Source organism: Typopeltis vanoorti, chromosome 23, assembly GCF_054136105.1.
Source record: "Typopeltis vanoorti isolate ZY-2024b chromosome 23, IOZ_Tvanoo_1.0, whole genome shotgun sequence".
In the NCBI taxonomy this organism is placed as follows: Eukaryota; Metazoa; Arthropoda; class Arachnida; order Uropygi; family Thelyphonidae; genus Typopeltis; species Typopeltis vanoorti.
The window spans coordinates 28,015,608-28,040,798 of NC_143571.1; the positions used below are offsets into that span (position 1 = coordinate 28,015,608).

Below are 25,191 nucleotides of genomic sequence, written 5' to 3' on the forward strand. Positions count from 1 at the left end.
CCTTGATGCCTTATATTAACTATCCCACTCTGATTTGTTGTCCTTATTTGCTCTGGCATATTATATTCATTCTTGCATTCAACTGCCTCCCTAAGGACTGTATATCTACTCTCCCCCCCCCCTAACAAATCTAGTATCCCTGAATTGGCACATCCACTACATTCAGCAGCAACACTTTCTCAAGTCTTCTTACACCATAACCATTCAAATGCAAGCCATCCATCTTATACAGATCCTTTCGCCCATCAAACTCACTCCACATGTCCACAAATTCCACACCACTCGTCATACATAACCCACGCATAAAGTCATTCGCAATTATGGCCCTCCTTTTAAACATTTCACTGTCACACCATGGCAAAAGACTAATCATTCTAACTCTCTCACTCTTTTCTTTTGCTACCTCAAACAATTCATTCAGGTCTTCTGTCATTTCCATTTTATCTCCTTTCAAATCATTTGTACCTGCCACAACAATCATTTCTTTCACTCTTTCCTTTTGCTCTCTAATAGACTCAGTTACATCCTTTATGGTCGCACCAGGTTGGTACGATTTTGTCAAATCCTCTACTAACACACCTCGTACTAACGAGTCTCCATACAGCACTATCCTTCATTTTGTTCATGTTCACGTTCATACGTCTATTTTTCCTGTCATACCTTTTATTATTGGTTGGTTCATTCAGTCGACTTTTGTTCATGCACTCTAGCTGCTGTTTTGCCCTTTCTATCGCACCATTCAACAACGCGATCTCACTCAATGCATCTATCTCATCTTTTTTATTCTCTGAGAAATCATTAATACTATCATTCACACTTTCTATATTCACACTCTCACAATTCTCATGTACAGCCTTGCCGTTTCTTGTCATATCCCTATTTTCTTCATTCTGAAGTTTGACAAAAATATCACATTCACGATCCAAAATACATTTCAATTCCTCATTCTCCCTACATTTTCTACACATATTCAATCCTTTATTATCTTATCTTCTAACCACACTCCGACCGCACTCTGCAAAGCGTACATTTCACAGCTAGTACACTGACTCATTTCTTTTATACTACCGTTCTTTGATAAAGATGGCGAACCATCATTACTGGCCGCCATTTTCCTTCGTACAGGTGCCATACTTATTTGCAACGTGTTTTATCAAATTATAGGTTATAACACACCAAAAACACACAAACAGATGCACTAAAATACGCACGGCAAACAAAACTACGCAATATTAAGCAATTTTATCAACGATAACTGAAAATAATACTTATCTTATCAGGAGCTTGCACAAACACTTACTGAAACTACAAGAGAGTGTATAAGAAGATAACTACAAGCTAGAGGGTATAAGAAACAGAGGTAATGAAATGCTGTACTGAGAATGAAACAGGCTAGCCTAGATACGTGAAAGGAGGAAGAGCACTTTTGCATGTGAACATATACCACCTAATGTATGTATTTTTATACCTAGTGTAGTCATAAATACTATTACAACTTGAACAGTGCATAAACCTTTAATCTATCAGTAAGTTATTTAGCTTTCAGCACATACAAACCACATGTATAATGTGCATATAGCATCACTTGATGCTCAAAATGTCTCCCTTTTGCCTTCAGGTCTGTGATACCACATATCGATGGTGGCACGCACAATATCCAACAGAAATGCTGAATGTTGTTCAAATCCACTTTCAGGCTGGTGATGCCCAGGCATCCTTTCTTGCAAGCTACTCAAGCTTCAACCACAATTTGAAGTTCAATGGATTCAGTTTGGAATTTCCAGATGCCCAATTATATGGTTATATGTGGTTGGCCACATTTGCCTCCAACCACTGTTGTGTAGTCCACTGCCTCCTGTGAAACAAGGTGTTGTTCAGGGGATGTACCACAAGTTACAGCATGGTGTCTCTTGATACACTTTGGCAGAGGATTTTGATCTCTTTCTCTCAGAAATGTAACTTGGATACCCCAGATATGTCATTCCCACCAGACCATGATGTGGAGTGATGACCTCTCTGAATCCTGGGTGCTATGGCATGTGCTGTGCAACCATCCAGGGTATACCCAATTGTTTTGGCAGTTAAGTGACTCTTCAATCATGAAAATCTTCTCATCTGTGAAAAGGATATCTGTGTCTATTGTTTGCATACTGCCAGTGAAATGGTTTGATTTTATCACCCTCTGCCACATAAGTGGTGTAAAGACGTGTCCAGTCGAACGATGATAGGCTCTCACCCCGGATCATCAGTTAGTACACTTGACATCATTCTCTGCGAAACATTCATCTCACCGGATTATAACAGAGGTGTGCCTTCACTGCGCTCACAAGCTGTTGTGTCCCAACGCAGCATGGTCGACCTGTTCTTTGGCAGTCAGATCCATCTTCTGTATCATTATAATGGTTAATAGTTCAGTACACAAACATCTTACTAATTCAGGGGTTTTTTGCTGTATTGAAAATAACAGGTGGCTGCATTCCAATCTTGTGAAGTGCTATTACAACTACACAGTACCCATAATCTCTCCTGTGCACTGTTTATAATATTTCAGTACTGTTTATGTATCAAACGATTAAAAATACACATTGTTTTGGAGGTATATTGTGTGCATCTTACCAGTTTTCAGTATTACTTTATTTCTTATTATGCAATTTTTAAAAAAATTGTTTTAAACAGTATTATTAGGATTTGAAAGGAAACTTATGTTCAATATAACATAAGTCTATAACAATCACTCAAACATACACAACCTTGCATATTAATTCTTATGGAAGCACTTGCTTTGCTGTTTAGAGCATGTTCCTTGCAGTCATCTTACTGGGAGTGGAATATGCACATATTGTTTCCCCGATTCCACTCATGAATCGATGAACCAGTTATCTTAATTTCAAATGATTCACTTATGCAAAATATTATAAGAAATATATATTTGTTTTTTACTTTGCAGGCATTTTTGGCAGAAGCGATGTTAATCATGGTTTCCATTGTTCACCTTGGAAAATCTGGTTTAGTCACTAAGGTAATTATGACATTTTTTCCCCGATCTCTTTATTCTTTACTATAATTTTAACTATTGCTTAACTCTTTTTACTCAGTGGAAACTATCTTCCACATCCACTTCACCGACATTTGCAGCATTAACATAGATATTGATGTATTACCACATACATGCATCAAAATATCTTATTTTACACAGATCCTCAACTGGCATCCTCAACTAACCAAACTGTTCTTTGCAATATGGTTAGTTGAGGATGATTCCTTGTGTAAGAAGAGCAGTACATCTTCATTTGTCAGATTTGACATTCTGTACTTGAGATTGCTAAATCTTGAATTCCCACACTGTGATCTATTCTGCCTCATATTTTTACCACACTTCGTTGTTTTCATTTGGGTTCTGCTGTTTAATTGTTTGTGTGTGAAATTTAATTTTCTACGGTCCGACTATCCAGACAGCAGGATCATCTTCTGTGAAGACTGTGATGCTCACAAGTCTCATGTTTCTCTTCTTTAATTTCAAAGATGAAGCTGAAACAGATACTGAAGTGCTATCAGATCATTACTAACATCAATACCCTGAATGATACTTTCAGTACCCTGAATCTCTTCTTGACCAGCTCTTGTATACAGTTCTAAGGAAAATTAACTTTTCCCATTTTCCAAATCCACAAAGAGCTCAGTACATGTCTTCTGTTCTTGTGCTAGAATTGTATCAGAAAAATCCTCATTAGTCTGAACACTAGTAATCCTGCTGAGCCAGATGGTATTGTCCCCCTTTCAAGTTATGCTTGTATATTTCTTATATGAGCTGTCATACTGTTGTCTGGCATATACACAGGAAAATTCAACAATATGGAAATGATCCAATATACAGCATATTTCTAAAAATGGAGATAAAAGTAGCCATCACTCTTACCTCATTGCCCTTGTCTTAGTCCTCTCAAAAACAATGAAGGTCTACCCAAAGGCCTACCATGAATTAATGATGGCCAGTATGATTCACTTTTTTCACAACAGATCCTCTAAGCCAGGGGTCGGCAAACTTTTTAGACCATTGACCCCTCCATGGAATCCTTGATCCCTCATCAACCCCCATCATGTTAAATAAATGAATAAATGTTGTCAATAATAAATTTCTCAATTTAAAAATAATAATTCCTTCACCCTTTTGCTTCCTTTCTGCTTCTCAATAAAAAATATTTAAAGAAAATACTTAAAGAAATCCAAAAGAACATTAAAATTTAATTATATTTTATTGATTTACTTGGAATGGTTAATGAGAAGGATGTTTCTGATGAATAGTTACATATTTACTAGGTGTTTATCGACCACTTTGCCGACCCTTGCTCTAAGCCAATCTTCTCTACCTTTGAACATTAGCCTTCGAAAGATTTGAAGAAACTCATATGTCTTCTTAACATTTCTGGGACATTTGATCAAGTCTTATAGTTTCCCTCCTAATCTTTATGATGGGCCATCAGATTTCTCTGTCATTGTGAGAGTGTTGCCTCAGAGCTCTGTGATTTTTACCTACACTCTCTCTTCCTATATATTAATGACCTGTCATAAACATGGATCTCCTTCATCTGTCTTGGGTGTGGTGAAGATAAACTAGTCAGTTTCATTGCTTCCAAAACACAATTCCATCTTTTTTCCCAAAAAGAAAGACCTTGCTTCATTCTCCCTCCTTTGCTTTTAATAATATTCCAATCTGTAGTTATCAATTTTCTCTTCTTCGATTGTCATTCCCATCTAACCTATCTTAACATGATCACATCCATAACCAGTTCGGATTCTTAAACTTGGTATCCTCTTTCATTCAAAATATTCTTCTTACCTGCAGCTCCTAACTCTTTAAATCCAAAATTCACCTACAATTGAACTGTTCTTATATTTGGGATGGTGCAAGGAAAAAAAAAAAACCTCTAAGAAATCTTGATGCTATTTGGAAGAGGGAAATCCACTTAATAGTAAGAAATAGGTTTGTTGTAATTGATGGATTTGAGTGGTTGAGACAGAGATGTAGAGTAGGTGTCATGTAATAATAATAATTCACTATATTTAGAAATTATTTTTGATTCTGCCATTGTCTCTATTCATTTCCCTATCCTAATTTTCCTCAGAACTTGTCTGTGGTCTATAGTTTTTGATTAACTGTTCTATTTCCAACCCAGCTTTCAAATCCATAAGTTAAAATTGATTTGATGGCTGTCTTATACATTTCTAATTTAGTGTTCTGGTTAAATTTTTCAATGAAAAATTATTACAAAAGGGTGTCTGGTTGTTTTTGATCAGATAATGTATCTGTCTTAGCCTTACATCAGATTTTATACTGATGCAGTTTCCTGTATGTTTATTAGAATATAGTAATTTTATTACTGCAAATATCGCAACTAGAAACTAACTGGTCATCATTTCATCAGCATAATTACAAGGTGAAGTTATAATAAAGAATGTTAATCCTATTTGCAGAGTTGAGCCACATGCCAGATGCTCCCTAGCGAATGGTTACAAATAAGGCCCAAATTTAAAAATAAATGATTGAAATTAAATAATGAAATGACATAGCATTATATTAAATTAAAATAATAATAATTAAAATGGGCAGACACCATTACCTGCCATTTATGAGGATGAGACAGTATTTAAATAGTCCTATATACTATATATCTAAAAATGAAGGTAAAAATTAATTTTCCTGTGCATCTGTTAGTTCTTGCTGTTGACCTAGAATTTAAAGGTAGATTATATTGTTCTGTACAATGTTCCAATATTATATTAGGATGATGAAGCAAATAAAGAAGACAACTACGAAATAATTGCAGTGTACCACATATTCTACTGAGGTGAAGTTATGTGGAGCATCCAAAGCATGAAAATGGAAAAGTTGCAGGTCAGGAGGGAGTCATAGTTGAACTTCTAAAAACAAGTGGGGAGATGACCTACAGAATCTTGGGAAAATTTTTTTCCCTATGTCTGAAGAAAAATGGTGTACGATCAACATGGCTAAAGGCTAACCTAATTCTGATAAAGATCTGAAGAACAACTGACCTATCTCAGTGTTTACAAAAGTCTTGGCTCATAGGCTAAACTCCTTACACAACCAAAAGAACAGTCAGGCTTTCAAAGTGGCTTTAGCACAAGTTCATATTCAAGTTGCACAATATTGTTGAATAGTATAATGAATATCAACTACCATTATGTCTTGGTTTTATTGATTATGAAAGTCTCTGATTCAGTAAGAACTTGTACAACACTCAAAGCACTGCAAAACCCACAAATGAAGAGCCAATACAACGGTGGTCTGAAAAGTTCTCGGCCTCGACCATAGATGGCAACGCTATCTGCAAGATTTTTTTTTTCTAAGTTGGTACATCTGTCATAAGCATCCAAGTGCAATTGCAAGTCATTCTTTCAAGTCATTTGTTTTATACAGCTGTCTAAAGCAAAAGTGTTTTCTGTATCCCTTGTAATGGATAAAAGTGAGTATTGTGTGGTTATAAAATTCTTTGTAAAAGAAAGTTTAGCACTAAAAGAAATTCATTAGAAGTTCATAAAAGTTTATGGGCACTCTTCTCCTTCATTTTCGACAATTAAGAAGTGGGCTGCTGAATTTAAATGTGGCCATACCAGACTTCCAAAAAGTGTAACAACACCAGAAATTATTGATCGAGTGCATGATATGATGTTTGGTGACCAGCAAGTCAAAGTGCATGAAATTGCTGAGACTATAGGCATTTCAAAACAACGTGCAGAATATATTTTGCATGAAGAATTGCAAATGAAAAAGATTTGTGCAAGATGGGTGCCGCACTTGCTCACAGCAGATCAAAAACACATTCGCATGAAAATCTCTGAACAGTGCTTGGAGCGTTTAAACAAGACAAAACTTATTTTGTGCTTCGATTTATTACTATGGATGAGACTTAGAGTCACCATTACACACCAGAATCCAAACAGCAGTCAAAACAGTAGACAGAAGCCGGTTGTTCAGTGCCAAAATTGGTTCCATCAGCAGGAAATGTCATGGCATGAGTGTTTTGGGATACTAAAGGTATTTTATTTATTAATTATCTTGGAAAGGGTAAGACAATAACCAGGGAATATTATTCCGATCTTTTAACCAGGCTAGACAAAAAAAAAAAAAAAGACTAGACCACAGTAGGAAAATTAAGGGATCTGCACTATGAATTGTTGGAAGATCCACCCTATTCTCCAGATTTGGCTCCCTCTGATCTCTTCCCAAAACTAAAAGTCATTCTCGCTGGTCAGCGTTTTTCCTCGAATCAAGAATTGATTGCAGCTGTAGAGGGATATTTTGTAGATCTTACTGTGAACCACAAAATGGACAGGATAATGGTGCTAGAGCATCGCTGGAATAAATGTATTATTAGTGTTAAGGGAGATTATGTTGAAAAATAAAAATAATTTTTTAATTATAAATTCATTTTTTCATTATTAAGCTGAGAACTTTTCAGACCACCCTCGTATTACAACAGTTATTCAATTTAGTCAGGGAATCTTGCAGACTTGTAGCAGATTTATTTAGAAGTATAACATGATCTGCATAAAGTAAAGAGCCGAGATTAATATCTCCAATTTTGATATCAGGTTTAATACCACTTTTCTTCATAATCCATATGGATAATAAATATCAGAAGACATAATGTACATGCTTGCCTGATACCAGATTTAACATAAAACCATTTTTTTGTACTTCCATTCTAACTTCCGACTTACAACTAAATAAAGACTATGTATTGCTTAATATGATGCTCCATTGACACCATACAACTTTAGCATTTTGAATAGCTTCTCTCTCGGAACCTTGTCGTATGCCTTTTCCAGATATACAAAACTTAAATATAGATCTTTGTTATATTCCTATAATTTCTCAACTATTTGTTGTAGAGTGAAAATCTGATCCTGACACCTCCATTTGCCCTGAATCCAGCTTGTTCTTCACTAAGCTTCCCTTCCACAATCCTTCTCAAGTATACTTGCATAAATCTTACCAGGAACACTCAGTAGGGAAATACCTCTGTAATTCTCACATTCAGTTTTATTTCCTTTTTTTATGTATGGGTACTGTGAGAGCTCTACTCCAATCATCTGGAATTCATCCATCTGTCCAGGTCTTCTGAACTATGCTGTGCAGCCATTGCAAGTCTTTTATACCTCCATACTATCTATACATGAATAGATGATATTTCTGGTGAAATATCGCCTATTCCTGGTGCCTTTCCACATTCCATGCTGTTGATAGCTTTTTCTACTTCAAGTATGGATATGTGAAAATTTGGAAAATTGAAATTGGAAGTGATCACTATTTAGTCTTGAGCAGGATAAAATTGAATTTCATATTGAAAAGAATAACATGTAAGAAAGTTTTAAAGCTAATAAAAGTTGAGCAGCTCTCAGATGTGAACTGTAGACTAAAATACACAAAGATTATTGAAGAAAAAATGAAAGAGTTTGAGAACAGGAATCAAACCTTGGAGATTCAGTGGCAAAATCTGAAGAAAACATTGATTGATTCTGCCAGAGAGGCATGTGGTAAGGTTGTCTGCAAGGATAAAAAAATCAGAACTCCCTGGTGGACACAGGAAGTTAAAGAGGCAGTGAAAGAAAAGAAGAAAGCATATCAAAAGTTCCTGTCAAATAAGTCAACTCGTGCTCTTAGAGAATACAGAGACAAATGCAAGAATGCTAAACACTCTGTAAAACTAGCTGAACAAAAGTTATGGGAGAACTTTGGCAAGAATATAGAAAATAAATATCAAGTAGGTGGCAAAATATTCTGGAGGTTGTTAAAGAAGCTTAGGAATGGAGGAAAGAGTGCTGTAAAAGGAGTTAGAGATGATAATGGTGACATGAAAACGGGAGATAAAGATATCCTTGAAGTATGGAGTAATTACTTCGAAAAATGGCTAAATGAAACAAGCAGTGATAGCTCATTGGTAAAAAAGCTCAACAGGCCTACAGTCAGGAATACATATCCATACTTGAAATTGAAAAAGCCATCAAAGGCTTGAAATGTGGAAGTATGGATATGTATTCCTGACTGTAGGCCTGTTGAGTGTTTTTTACCAATGTGCTATCACTGCTTGTCTCATTTAGCCATTTTTCTAAATGGCTAAATGAATAGATGTAGATGATATTCGACCAGAAATGCTGAAGTATGATATAAAAGTCATGCAGTGGCTACACTGCATAGTTCAGAGGTCCTGGGCAGAGGGACGAATTCCTGATGATTGGAATAGAGCTCTAATAGTATCCATATATAAAAAGGGAAATAAAACTGAATGTGAGAATTACAGAGGTATTTCCCTACTGAGTGTTCCTGGCAATATTTATGCCAGTATACTTGAAAAACAGTTGAAAAGAATTGTGAAAGAAAAGCTTGGTGAAGAACAAGCTGGATTCATGCCAAATAGAGGCTGTCAGGATCAGATCTTCACTTTACGACAAATAGTTGAGAAAGCATGGGAATATAACAAAGATCTGTATTTAAGTTTGATCGATCTGGAAAAGGCATATGACAAGGGTCCAAGAGAGAAGCTATTCAATATGCTACAGTTATATGGTGTCAATGGGGCATTATATCAAGCAATAATTAGTCTTTATTTGAGTTGTAAGTCAGCAGTTAGAATTGAAGGAAGTACAGGAAGATGGTTTAATGTTAAATCTGGTGTGAGACAAGGATGTACATTATCCCCTCTGTTATTCATTATCTATATGGATCACATTATGAAGGAAAGTGGCATTAAATATGATATCAGAATTGGAGATGTTAATGTCAGCTGTTTGCTTTATGCAGACGATGTTATACTTCTAAATAAATCTGCAAGATTCCCTGACTAAATTGAATAACTGTTGTAATAGATATGATATGAAGGTCAGCAATAAAAAGACAAAGACAATGAAAATAGGCAGAAGCATTGAAAATATCAACTGCATTGTGAATGGAGAACCTATACAACAAGTAAAAAATTTCAGCTACTTAGGCATGATTTTTAGTGAAGATGGTAAATTAAATATGGAAATAGACAACAGAATCAACAAAGCTGGTATGGTAGGAAGTCAATTGATTAAATTCATATGGAATAAGAGAGAAATTAGTCGGAACACTAAATTAGCTGTATACAAGACAGGTGTTCAAATCAGTTTTATCTTATGGATCTGAGAGCTGGGTCAAAAGTAGAACACTTGACCTAAGACTAGAGACTACAGATATGAGAGGCCTGAGAAAGATTAGAGGTGTGAACAGATGGCTTCAATGGCAATATCATATTAAAAACGAGGATATTATGAAAGTATTTGACATTGTCAGCATCCAGGAATGCATTAGCAGAGCTAATCTCAGGTGGTATGGCCACTTAAATAGAATGGGCGAGGAAAGATTAACAAAACAAGTGTTCTCTGCCAGGTTGGCGGTAAAACAACCCAGAGGAAGACCAAGATATTGGTGGATTGATACTGTACAAAGTGCCTTAGAAGATAGAAATATAAGATCTGATGATGTTGGAGTCTCGACAAGTAACAGACTTATTTGGAGGAAAATTGTGGATAGGAAGTTAGTAATGATGTAAATTTTTCATGTAGTACTATCATATCCTGTACACCCCTTGAGTGTACATGTCAGGAATTTGAAGATGATGAGTATGGATATGTATTCCTGATTGCATGCCTGTTGAGTTTTTTTTTAGCGCTGCACTGTCACTGCTTGTTTCATTTAGCAGTTTTTTGAAGTAATTGCTCCATACATCAAGCATGTCTTCATGTGTGGAGCAATTCTTCTGAACCAGTTTCTCAAGTATACTGGCATAAATCTTGCCAGGAACACTCAGTAGGAAATACCTCTGTAATTCTCACAACAAAGACTCCTTACCTTCTTTTTTAAACAGTATCAATTCCTTATATCGTCGTATAAAGTTTACTATGGAAATGGGGGGAAAAAAAAACAAAAAAAACAGCCAGTTATCAATTTTAGACGTTCTCCTCATCCGGTCACCTTTAAATACTCTTACAACTACAGTTTACAGGAAACCAATGTTCGCAGGTTGTTATATTCTTAAAGAATCTGCCTATCAGATTCCTTGTCAAAAAAACAGGAATCATAAAATGTCTAATCAGAAGAGCCAAACCTAATTGTTCTACTTCTGATTTTCTACAGAAAGAACTTTCTACTATCCAACAGCACATGAAACTCGATGGCTTTTCCAAAAAGAGTACACAACATCTTCTCTATTCTTATAATCCACCACTAAACAACAAAGATTCAATACGTCGAGTTCCAATTCCATACATCTCCGGGATTTCAGAACCTATTTCAAGAATTCTGAAGAAATATGAGTTAACAGCTACTTATTCACCTATTAACAAATTATCTTCCCATTTTCCTTCTTCTGAAGACAAACACTCAACTCTGTCTCTTCCTGCAGTTTATCAAATTCCCTGCAACTGTGATCTCTCCTATTTTGGACAAACTGGATGGTCTAGAAAAAAGAATCCAAGAACATCAATCCTCCATTCATCACAATAAACCCGAAAAATCTGGATTGGCTCAGCACGGGACAGAAACTAACCACAACATCCTTTGGTCAAAAACTCTCTTATATAGATCCCGCTATAAATTTTAATGTTTATTCAAAAAAGCCTTACTCCACCGTCCTAACCTGAATCGGAATGACTGTATATCTATATCAAAAATCTGGGAAAGTCTAATCAGGATAATTCATTAATTCATATTAATTTTATGTTTTTTAAAATTATTGAAATTATTAATTAATATTTTTAATTCAATCATGTCTCTGCTTAAAAATATTTCTCTTTAATACTTAGTGATATAACATCACGCGGCTTGTTCTATCTTCGGCTTGTTGTATACTAACAATGGATCATTTATAAATTCCACCTTGTATTTTAAAACTGTTCTTGTATTGCCACTGAAGGTGGTCTGCAATTTTCAGACCGAAATATTTGTCTAATTAAATATCTTTCTTGTGTGTATGTGCTTATATTATACAAGGATATCTTTTCTCCTGTTTTCATGTCATCTTTATCATCTCTAATTCCTTTTACACCACTCTTTCCTCCATTCCTGAGCTTCTTAAACAACTTCCAGAATATCTTGCCACCTTCTTGATATTTATTTTCTATGTTCTTACCGAAGTCCTCCCATGACTTTTGTTTAGCTGGTTTTACAGAGTATTTAGCTCTCTTACATTTGTCTTTGTATTCTCTAAGAGCACAAGCAGACTTATTTGCCAGGAAGTTCGGATATGCTTTCTTCTTTTCCTTCACTGCCTGTTTAACTTTCTGTCCACCACGGAGTTCTGATTTTTCACATACCTTTCTGGCTGAATCAATCAGTGTTTTTTTCAGGGCTTGCCACTGAATCTCCAAGGTTTGGTTCCTGTTCTCAAACTCTTATTTTTCTTGAATAATGTTAGTGTATTTTATTCTACACTTTACATCTGAAAACTGTTCAACTTTTATATCTTTAAAACTTTCTCACATGTTCTTTTCAATAGTAAATTCAGTTTTTATCCTGTTCACAACTAAATGGTGATCACTTCCAATTTCAAATCCTCTGCACACTCTGGTGTCCTGCACCAGTAAGAAAATCACTATCTACAATAACATAGTCAATGAGACTTTTCTTATTCCTTGCCTCTTCATTCCATGTGAATTTGTGCACATTTTTATGTTGGAACATGGCGTTAGTAATAACTAGTCCGTGTACTGAGCAGAAATACAACAGTATTTGCCATTATTATTAGCTTTGCTCTTTTCTCTAAATTTTCCCAAAATATTTTTTTACGTCTGAGAATCATTTCCTACTCTGCTATTTAGATCCCCAACAAGGACCAACTTTTCCTTTTTCATTGTGTTAGTTGCTTCCTCTAAGCCTCAAAAGATTCCTTCACTTCTACCTTAATAGAACCTTCTATTTGACCATAGGCACAAATAAGTCTCATTGTCCAGTTTCCCATTCTGATATTTGCCCACATCACTCTACTTGATATTACTTACCATTCAAGATTAGCCTTGTATTTTGTGTTCAGTACTATAAGTACACCCTGTTTTCCCTATTGTCCTTATCTGAATATAACATTTTGTATTTATTGCTCAGAAAAAACAATATCCAGATTTTGTTTTAGCCACCTGTATTGTGTTGATCTGGTACTTCACCAATTTCTCAGTTTAGCTCCATTTCTTTGCCATTCATGTTTATGTTGATAGTACCGATCTTGAACTGTGGTGATGAGTTGAGATGCGTTTTAGAATTTGTTCCAGTAGCTGACTTTTCGCTGTTTGCACTTGTTTCCTGCACAAGCAATGGGGGTCTTGTTTAACTGGGCGATGCACCAGCCGGCATGAAATTCTGTGATGTTGTACCATCGTTTTATATTTTGGTTTAAGCGAATAAGAATACAATTTCTTCAGCTAAATCCCAAATTGCCAGCCCATCCTCATTCATTGACTATCCAGATAGCTAATATCCACTCCTCACAAGAAGGTGAGAACTTGGTTGGTTCTCCTCATTCCTTTTAAGGCTATGTGGACGATGAAACTGTTTTCAGTTTCCCTTCACCTGTTATTCAACATATTTCCTTTGCTTCCTTATATTTCTGAATTATTTCTTTATTTTTTGTATTTGCTTCACGTTTACCTTTCTCCTTTATATATATATATATATATATATATATATATATATATATATATATATATATATCAGCTAATGTCTTTTATTCCCGTATAGGGAATTGGCAAGGCATTGTTAGCTCTAACTTTTGGAGACTGAATGGTCACCTTAGTCCCCACCAGTAGCTGTTCAGGAAAAGCTGGTCCAAGACTATCACTTTTTATATAACAAAACCTGTGGTGAATTCATCACTGAAAAACATGTAATAATCACAGTAATGAGTATTTAATTTGTAAATATGAATTGGTATCAAGAACCACAAAACCTTCGGACTTAAATATCCCACCATCAGAATTGAAAGCTCTTACATCCTTAAAACGCAATAAAAATATAATCATTACCAGAGCTATCAAAGGGAATACCACTGTGGTTGATACCAATTCATATGACCGAAAAATGAATTTATTACTCTGAGATCGTAATACTTATGCCAAACTGGATTATGATCCTACAAAACGTCAACTCAGGAAATTGAACAAGTTAGAGCTAACTTGTTGAATTAATGAAAATATACTATCCTGCAGACCACAGTTTGGGAAACACTGCATTAACACGTTGACTGCCGTATGAATCAAATACGATTCACACTACATTTTTTCAGTGCGTTGCGTGAATCATATTTGATTCGCATAAAGATTTTTCTTTCAGGCTGCGTAGTTCACCCATGATTCATATCTAAATGAAATGCTTAAGGGTAATGGAAATATGGGGCCTGGTAAACAGGTTTATATAGTTAGCGCAGTAGAATTTCAACTACATGTACAACAGGTGGCCTATTATAGGGATTTTATTTTTAACTGATTTAGGCCAATTTCTAATGTTGAATAAAACAATAACAATGGTGCTAAATATTTATTTATAATATATGGCATTGGTAATATTGGTAAAATTGTCTTACTCAGTTTTTGAAGAGCATATCTGTTAGTTTCTTGTACCATTAGGTCCAGCAGTCCTTCATCAACAAACATAAAAAAGAAGTCTATAGGCTGTTTATCGTGCATTTCTTCAATAACATTTTGTTTTATTCCAAAATTATTATCCACAAACTGAAAATGTTTTAGATTATCACCTGTACTTTTATTCTCTTTCTAGCAATGAGAGAATCAGAATCTTAAGACACAGAACTAAGATCACTTCCGTTGTAACTTTCTGACAAATATTCATATGGTTCATCATCAGATAGAACTTCATTTATCAAGGCTTCTAAATGACGTTGCTCTTTTTTGTAGTCTCCCATATTAGGGCAATTTATAACAAATTTATTCCACCGGACAAAACACTGAACGCATATAACTGTTCGTACACATCATAGATATGCAAGTTTGACCTTGTGTGAAGTGCGAATCACGTGTGCACCGCTCGGCCCAGTCAGTAAAAAAATTCTTCTCGGTCCGCGCGGTGCACACGTGATTCGCACTTAACAAATCTATTTAGCTCCATGAAATAGATAAAAAATCATAAAATATGATTATTTTATGTTACCTTCAGCAAATTGTAAAACAAAAAGAAGTTGGCCCGGGGATCACAAAATTTTTTAACATTACGGCGGTCAACGTGTTAAGGTAATGTTCACCATCCATACTGGTTTCGACCTTTATCGAGGTCTCATCTGTCTGTTTGAACTTAACTAGACTTGAACTTAGTCTATTTTTGGGTATCCTAATAGAAAGGATGCAAATGCCACTTCCGCTACACTACACAGGCCTTTAGGATAGTAATTTTTTTTTATTAATTCCATAATTTCATTAGTCATTCATTTTTTTTCTTTTTTCCTTATAATAAGTTAAGATATTCTAACAAGAAAATGTAACTTTTTACAAGAAAAATAAAAAGCCATGCAGTCATTTATGTATAGGAGAAAGTGATTATGCAATAGAGCAGAGCAAAGAGGAATTTCTTCATTAGCGGGGAAGTTTGAAGAGAGGAAGCCATCTACCATGACATACTACGAGGGTGATCTGAAAAGTTCTCGGCCTAACATTTTGGTAATGTTGAAGTGGCTAGGTTGTCCTACCCCATTGAAGAATAACATGAAGATCAGAGATGAGGCACTGGTTGTAAAAGATCTTAAAGCTTGGGATGTTTGTGTGATGCAAGGTTTTGAATGAATGTGAGTAACAGTGTACTATTATAAAAAACTATAGATTGTTGGTCAGTGAGAAGTCATTTATGTATAGGAGAAAGTGATTATGCAATAGAGCAGAGCAAAGAGGAATTTCTTCATTAGCGGGAAAGTTTGAAGAGAGGAAGCCATCTACCATGACATACTACGAGGGTGATCTGAAAAGTTCTCGGCCTAACAGTGAAAAAAACGAATTTATAAATTTCAAAATTATTTTTATTTTTCAACATAATTTCTCTTAAGACTAATACTTTTATTCCAGCGATGCTCCAGTGCCATTATCCCATCCCTGTAGTGGTTCTCAGTAAGATCTGCAAAATACCCCTCTACAGCTGCAACCACCTCTTGATTCGAAGAAAAACACTGACCATTGAGGAAGAGTTTTAGTTTTGGGAAGAGATAGAAGTCACAGGGAGCTAAATCTGGGGGAATAGGGTGGATGTTCCAACAATTCATAGTGCAGATCCCTTAATTTTTCCATTGCGAAAACGCTTTTGTAGGCAGGTGCATTGTCCTGATGAAATATGATTTTTTTTGTTTTACCCTTTTCAAGATAAACGACAATAAACAAAATGCCTTTAGCATTCCAAAACAATGATGCCATGACCTTTCCTGCTGATGGAACCGACTTTGTCTTCTCTGGCTTCTGTTTACTGTTTTGACTGCTGTTTGGATTCTGGTGTGTAATGGTGAATCCAAGTCTCATCCATAGTAATAAATCAATACACAAAATCAGTTTTATTCTTGTTAAAATGCTCCAAGCACTGTTCAGAGATTTTCATGCGAGTGCGTTTTTGATCATTGCGGCACTCATCTTGTGCAAAGCTTTTTCGTTTGCAATTCTTTGTGCAAAATATATCCTACACGTTCTTTTGAAATGCCTATAGTCTCAGCAATTTCATGCACTTTGACTCGCCCATCATCCAATACCATATCACTCACTTGATCAATGATTTCTGGTGTTGTTACACTGTTTGGACGTCCTTCACATGGATCATCTTCAAGGCTGGTACGGTCATGTTTAAACTCAGCAGCCGATTTCTTAATTGTGGAAAAGGAAGGAGAATAGTGCCCATAAACTTTTATGAACTTCAAATGAATTTCTTTTGGTGTTAAACCTTCTTTTATAAAGAATTTTATAACTGCATGATACTCAATTTTATCCATTTCAAGGGATACAGACAACGCTTTTGCTTCAGACAGCTGCATAAAACAAACTACTTGATAGAATGACTTGCAATGTCACATGTATGTCACATGACAGATGTACCAACTTAGAAAAAAAAAACTTGTCAATAGCGTTGCCGTCTATGGTTGAGGCTGAGAACTTTTCAGACTACTCTTGTAGATGGCTTGTTCTTTTCGACTAACTAAAGAGAAAAATGTTTACCCATAGAGTGGGAAGTAGACTAGAAGGTGAGTTTACTGAGCAGGCTTCAATGTCAGACATTAAATGCTCTATAAAAATCAGAAGGCAACAGTGCAGGTGTTTATTCAAACCATTCCATGCCACATCCACTAATGGGTAATGTAGGATGAGATATGTCATGGATCTAGAGCAGAATCTGTACTTTGAGATTATTACTGTTACGCTATTATAAACTCTGGTGACTTCTGGATAGTGAAGAAGAAATTTACTGCTGATGACCTCCGTTATTTTAGAGATCACTCAAAGGGTGATGAGTTTAGTTTAACAGAAGACATTACCTTTTTTTTGTAATCAAATGAATTTACTTTCTTTTATGTATTAGGATGAATATTGGCTGAGTACAGTTAACTCTTGTTACAGCAAACATCACTATAACAAACCACACATTCTGATCAACGCATTATATATATGTTGCTATGCTAAAAAAATTCATTATAACAAACCCTATAACAAACTATTCCTCTGGACACACGTTTGCTATAGTGAGTGTTGACTGTATAAAAAAAAGTATAGAAGCAATACCGGTGTTTAAGTACTGAGTACAACTTTTATTTAACTTTTAATTATGCTTCGAAATACCATCAGGGACAGAGGACTTTAATACTGGATTATTTAAGATTCTTTTGATTTCTTTTTTTTTTTTATTGAAATGAAAGTTGACAGGGGGCATGTGTTGTTACATGATTTAGTCAGGTGATTTTCCTTGATCATCTATGCAGGAAGCTTGTAAATGTCCGTCTTATTGCATTGATGTAGGAAAATTTTTTTTTTTTACCTTCTGTCCATATATGTCTTTGCAAACTTTGTTTTATATATAATGACTTGCTAAAGTTTGAATGGATATGGAATGAATTCATTGCATCTTACAACTAGATTTTCTTTCCCAGTGTCAAATTGCATGCTCTGTGAACTCTGCCTGTGCTGGGACTTTTTTTTTTTTTTTTAATTGGCCTTCATTTCTGCATACATAAATTATATGTAAGCATTTAATAAATAATAGGCATCTAAAATGTGTAACCTATTTGTCTGAAATTTTTTGCAGAAAATCAGTGATGATGATATAGACAGATTTTCTATGTGTGTGAAGGCTTTAATAGAACGCACTCCACTTGTAATTGATATTTACGTAAGGGAATGTCGCAATTCTTTGGCCACAATGCTAACAGCTCAACAAGAAGAAGAACAAGAAAATCAGAAAGTAAGTGTATGCAATATTATTTTTAATAATTTATCTTACAGTAATACATGCATTGACCATAACAGTTATGTTTTAGGTAAAGTGAATTTAATATAACTCACTACTGTCGTCATTATCAACCTTGTCTTACATGTACTAGTGTCCCCCCCCAAGGAAAACTGGAATCCTTCCTGTTTTATTAGATTGGAAAATCCTCACAATTAGGTAAATATCCTAGGAAATTGTGGATTTTTTTTTTTTTTCATCCAAAATAAGGCATGCTAATGTTACTTATTAAATCATTATGATACATGCAGTTATACTTGTTTCCTGAGTACAATGTTTTTGATTAAAGAATAATTTTTACTCTCATAGTACATTTAAACTTTGATATTCTAGTGGCATTGCCCTCAGATTCATTTGCCACCTATCATCCTTATTTTGAGGCATATTTACTGCCTTTTTTAATTTTAAATCTCTTAATGTCTGATTTAAAATCTTATTTGGTAGTATTTTATTAAGAGCTTCAATGAAGAAAGTGCAAAATTTTAAAATGAAAAGAAGGTACTGTACTTCCACATTACTCTCCTGGTCAGACTCAGTGTTAAACAAGCATTTGAAGCAAGAACTATTATTTGGGACAATAAAGAACAGAGCCTCAAGCATGAAATAATTTAATGCACTGAAAACCATTCCACAAATGTCTCTTGCAGCCTTTCATCAGGTTTGTTTATAGTCTAGAACTTGTGATCTTAATAACAGAAATATCAATTTCTATTTAAGAAACCATTTTAAAATATTTTCATTTTCTAAAATATATCTTAAAACATTTAACTATTGTAAGATAATTTATCTTATGTGTATGCCATTCACTATGAGTAGATTTGCTTGAATAATAAATAACCAGGTTTTAGCTCGTAGACTTTGTTTATACTAGATGTATTTCCGTGACAAGTTTTGCTGTCATTTGGAAGTCAGTAATTAGCGTGGAACATTCAAGCCCTTTCCAATGTCAACACTCACAGAGTTTACAGAACAATGTAGAGACTGCACATGACATGCCTAACGACACTCATGATTAAACTATCATTCATCTTTTTAATTTATAAATATAGCAGCTATTGGAAAACGTTTTTTGTTTTTTACTTATGTTAAGCAACCTGGTGAAGATGCTGTGCCATATAGACAGTGAAACGTATCAGGAAAATACATCTAGTATAGATTTAAAAAAATAAAAATAAAATAAATAAATTTCTTAAAATAAAAAAACATGAGTTTAAACCTGGTTATTTATTAATCAAGCAAATCTACTCATAGTGAATTACATACAAATGTCTTGACAAGGAATCAAAGAAACAGGTATATTCTTTAGCAAAAGCTTAAATACAAGGAAATATTGCTTTCCAACAGACTTAATTTTTTAATTTTCTGAAAAATTGCAGAGAACTCTGTAATCCCTGTATTTTTAAGAATCAAAGAAAATGCACATTTTGAAAAAGTCAGAGGATATATAGAAGTGCATTTTTTGCCCTTTTGCTAGCCAACATACAAAAACTAGATCAGACTTATTCTCAACTGAACAAAAAGAATATCACCTACATCGTACCCTGGCTAATTCAATATCCCCCCCCCCTCCCCCCCAGAAATATATGGAGTGCCATAGATAGCATGCATTCAATGGTCTTAATAATAAAGATGGCAAATATAGACTATCAGAAAAATTCAAGCATCTATACAATAGACTTGACAGAAATGGAACCTTTCTGAATTCTAATAAATTTGTATTAAAATTTTCAAACTACAATCTTACTAATGTAAAAGCTTCAGTTCTAAATGAAGATTTTAATTGCATCATTACTCTGACATGCTCCAAAAGTGGGCATTATGGCTAAATTTCTCCCATTACATGAAATGACTATCCACCAGTCGGTTTTATTGAACAGTCGTATGCCAAAAAAAATTTTCACAGCTTTAGAGAAAGATGATTTAAGAAGTTTACGTAACAGTGATGAAATCATTCTTAAATCTGACAAAAGGAAATCTCCAGTCATTTTAAATGGTGACTATGACACCATGATCACTTTCATGTTATCGGACTCTTTCACGTATTCAGAAATGGACCATGATCTCAGTCATCACATATAAAAACTAATTATATGATCTCCAGTACTTTTGAATTTAAAGAAGACAGCCAATCACTCCAAGATTATATGGCATGTCTAAATTCCATAAGACAGACATCCCTCTACATCCAATAGTTGATGGCAGGAGCTCGCCATCACATCTTTTCTCTAAACACTTATCTAACCTCAAACTTCATGCAAACTCCTACTTGAAAAACTAGATAAACAAGTTTATCTAGATATTTTCTAGATAAACTTGTAGACATTCACATTTCTCCATCAGATATATTAGCTAGTTCAGGTGTAGTTTCATTATATGCCATTGTCTCTGTAGAAGAATCAATAGATATACTTGATAACCTATTTCCTCCAGATATCACATATCTCTTCCACCATTGCCTCAAATCTTCTTCCTTTACTTGCAAAAGAAAATTTTACTACCAAATATATGGTCTTGCAATGTGGTCACCTCTATCACCTCCAATTGCCAATTTATACATTCAAAAATTTGAAGAATCAGTTATAGCACAGGCAACCTTAAAAACACATATATGATGGAGATATGTTGATAACATGACATCTTTATATATACTTGATAACCTATTTCCTCCAGATATCACATATCTCTTCCACCATTGCCTCAAATCTTCTTCCTTTACTTGCAAAAGAAAATTTTACTACCAAATATATGGTCTTGCAATGTGGTCACCTCTATCACCTCCAATTGCCAATTTATACATTCAAAAATTTGAAGAATCAGTTATAGCACAGGCAACCTTAAAAACACATATATGATGGAGATATGTTGATAACATGACATCTTTATCATTTGGAAACATAGCCACAAATACCTTGGATATTTTTTGTATATTTTCTGAATAATTGACAACTGAAAATAAAATTCACATTAGTGGTATAAAAGAACGGAAAATTACCATTCCTAGACATCGCTGTAGGATTACCGTTAAAAATCTATAGAAAAGAAGCCTACTCGGGCAAGAACACATACAAGCAAGCTTGTTCCATCACCCTCAACAAAAAATAGGTTAAACCTTGAAAAATAGCTTTAAACATATACAAAATTAAGAAATCAAAATAAAACAAGAACTTCCAATCCTATTTAATCAGTCACACTAAAAGGTTCTAAAGAAACTTATTTTCTGGTGAACCATCCCATGATTACCCAGATACTGTTTTCAGAATTAATTACTGGGTAATCATGGGATGGTTCATCAGAAAATAAGTTTCTTTAGAATCTTTTTGTGCGACTTATTAAATAGGATTGGAAGTTCTTGTTTTCTTTTGATTTCTTAATTTTGTAGTATGTTTAAAGCCATTTTTCAAGGTTTAACCTAATTTTTGTTGAGGGTGATGGAACAAGCTTGCTTATATGTTCTTGCCTGAGTAGGTTTCTTTTCTATAGATTTTTAACAGTAATCCTATGGTAATTTTCTATTCTTTTGTACCACTAATGTGAATTTTATTTTCAGTTGTCAATTATTCAGAAAATATGCAAAAATATTCAAGGTATTTGTGGATATGTTTCCAAATGATAAAGATGTCATGTCATAAACATCAGAACAGCTGCAAACCATTCAACAATTTATGAAGCTTTCTACCTTCCTCTAAAGACATAGTTCCATTTTATAACCATCTAAATGTATGGAAAGATGCACATAGGTCAAAATCCACTACAAAGAACATATAAGCAATGTTGAAAACAAAAGATGAGAAAAAAGTAAACTCGCAGCACACATCCTCAGTATCTTAGAAGAGAGAGGTGGTTCAAGGAGTCCTTAGAGATGATTCTCTCAAAAAGGCACACCAAATAGAAACCAAGGAAAATGATCCTTCACAACATTTGGAAGTCATTAATTAATTTGCTTTCAAGACCTCATATGTCAACAATCACATTATTTACGCACCAATGTTAATGTACTTAACATGCCTAAGGATTAACCCTGCGGAGGTTGCCATCGAAAAAATTGCAGCGTGTCGCGTGTATCTGAGAGATACATTCATTAGTAATATGTGCTAAAATGCAATAAAACTTGAAAAAAAAACTGCAACTATAATACGTGATGGTTTATTTATTTTCAGTTAGAATCTAGAAATTATCGAACAAAGAAAAAAGAAAAAAACAACTAACCCAATACTATATTGACATCAGAGTTCGTGGTATCTTTCAGATGCAATTTACTAACAAATATCACTTTTGCATTTGACTCTATCATTCTCATCATCGGACTCAAGTAACAAAATCGCTGAATCTCTTCAACATCTGATGGATTACCAATCGATATACTTTTCTAGCCATTTTCAACAGTAAATAACAAAACAACAACTAAACCCTATGCTGACATTGGAGGTTGCGGTATGTCTCAGATACAATTTACTATCAAATGTCACACACCTTTACATGACAAGTGTTAAACCAAAACTGACTGCATAAACAATGTGGAATATCACTCGTAATATATGTATGCACAGCTACTCATGACCTCCAAGCTATACACTGGATATGTGTAAGAATATTTATATTAAACAATTTGTTTATATCTATCAGATCAGCTGCGGCTTCCGCAGGGTTAAGCTATCATTCCAGTCTTTTCAATTTATAGATGTAGCGGCTGTTTGATTTTTTTTTTTTGGTCATATTTTTACTTATTTTCATCAACCTGCTGAATATGCCATTAGCTACATAGAGAATGAAACATGCGGAAAATACATCTAGTATTTAAAAAAAAAAAAAAAAAAAAAAAAAAAAAAAAAAAAAAAAGCCATGAGTTAAAACCTGGTTATTATTCAAAAATATTTTATCTTATTTGAGATTCTGCATTTTGATGCCATGTGTTCACTCTACTACTTTTCTTCAGAAACTCAAATCTCTAATCTCTAGTTCAAATGTTTTATTGCTAACTCAGCTTTCAGATCTGATACAGTTCGAACTCTGTTCTGTATATATAGATACACACACGAGGGTGGTCTGAAAAGTTCTCGGCCTAAACTATAGATGGCAACAGTATCGGCAAGTTTTTTTTTCTAAGTTGGCACATCTGTCATAAGCATCCAAGTGAAATTGAGAGTCATTCTATCAAGTAGTTTGTTTTATACAGCTGTCTGAAGCAAAAGTGTTGTCTGTATCCCTTGAAATGGATAAAATTGAGTATCGTGCAGTTGTAAAATTCTTAGTAAAAGAAGGTTTAATGCCAAAAGAATTCATTCGAAGTTCATAAAAGTTTATGGGCACTCTTCTTCTTTGTTTTCAACAATGAAGAAATGGGCTACTGAGTTTAAACATGGCCGTAACAGCCTTGAAGATGATCTACGTGAAGGACGTCCAAAAGTGTAACACCAGAAATCACTGATCGAGTGCGCGATATGGTATTGGATGACCAGTGAGTCAAAGTGCGTGAAACTGCTGAGACTGTAAGGCATTTCAAAGGAACGTGTAGGATATATTTTGCATGAAGAATTGCAGATGAAAAAGCTTTGCACAAGATGGGTGCTGCACTTGCTCACAGCAGATGAAAAACGCACTTGCATGAAAATCTCTGAACAGTGCTTGGAGCATTTTAACAAGAACAAAACTGATTTTGTGTGTTGATTTATTACTATGGATGAGACTTGGATTCACCATTACACACAAGAATCCATACAGCAGTCAAAACAATGGACAGAAGCCAGTTGTTCAGTGCCAAAGAAGACAAAGTCGGTTCCATCAGCAGGAAAGGTCATGGCATCGGTGTTTTGGGATGCTAAAGACATTTTGTTTATTAATTATCTTGTAAAGGGTAAAACAATAACCGGGGAATATTATTCTGATCTTTTAACCAGACTAGGCGGAAAATTTCGTGAGAAAAGACCCCGGTTTTGCAGAAATAAAAAATCATCTTTCATTAGGACAATGCACCTGCACTATGAATTGTTAGAACATTAATCCTATTCCCCAGATTTGGCTCCCTCTGACTTCTGTCTCTTCCCAAAACTAAAACTCTTTCTCGCTGGTCAGCGTTTTTATTTGAATCAAGAGTTGATTGCAGTTGTAGAAGGGTATTTTGCAGATCTTACTGAGAACCACTACAGGGATGGGATAATGGCACTGGAGCATCGTTGGAATAAATGTATTTGTCTTAAGGGTGATTATATTGAAAAATAAAAATAATTTTGAAATTATGAATTCATTTTTTCATTGTTAGGCCAAGAACATTTCAGATGTCCCTCGTGTGTGTGTGTGTGTGTGTGTGTGTGTGTAGAGGGGGCAGGATTGGACAAAATAATGTGAACACCATTGTTATAGCTGTAAAAAAAAATTAAAATTAAAAAATAATAAATAAAAGAGGACAAATCTTGAGAGCCTGTTTAGTAGGAACGTCTGTAACTAGAACAGTCCAATTGGTCTGCATGTCAAGAACAACAATCTTCATAGTTATGAATATTGTTATTCTTGGAAACCACTATTGTTCATCACACATCAGTGACTAAAAATAGTGCTCTAATACCATAATTTAATGACAGAGATCCTCTAACAATTACAAGGATTGGGTCCAAACTACTAAACTGCTGCAGCAGAAGTGACAGCCCAACCTGAATATCCACCTTGAAGACCACATTTCCACAGAGAACTTC

The 25,191-nt window shown here is 34.7% G+C and overlaps 1 protein-coding gene across 2 annotated transcripts in view; it reads left to right on the forward strand.

Moving 5' to 3' along the window:
* Window positions 1–25,191, forward strand: part of betaCOP (coatomer subunit beta) — a 304,925-nt gene that overhangs the window by 190,123 nt on the left and 89,611 nt on the right. For both annotated transcript variants that reach the window (XM_090413127.1, XM_090413129.1), the window contains exons 14-15: window positions 2,948–3,019; window positions 18,305–18,460. In XM_090413127.1, the coding sequence (XP_090269253.1) occupies window positions 2,948–3,019; window positions 18,305–18,460 (228 nt within the window). The remainder of the gene's footprint in view (window positions 1–2,947; window positions 3,020–18,304; window positions 18,461–25,191) is intronic.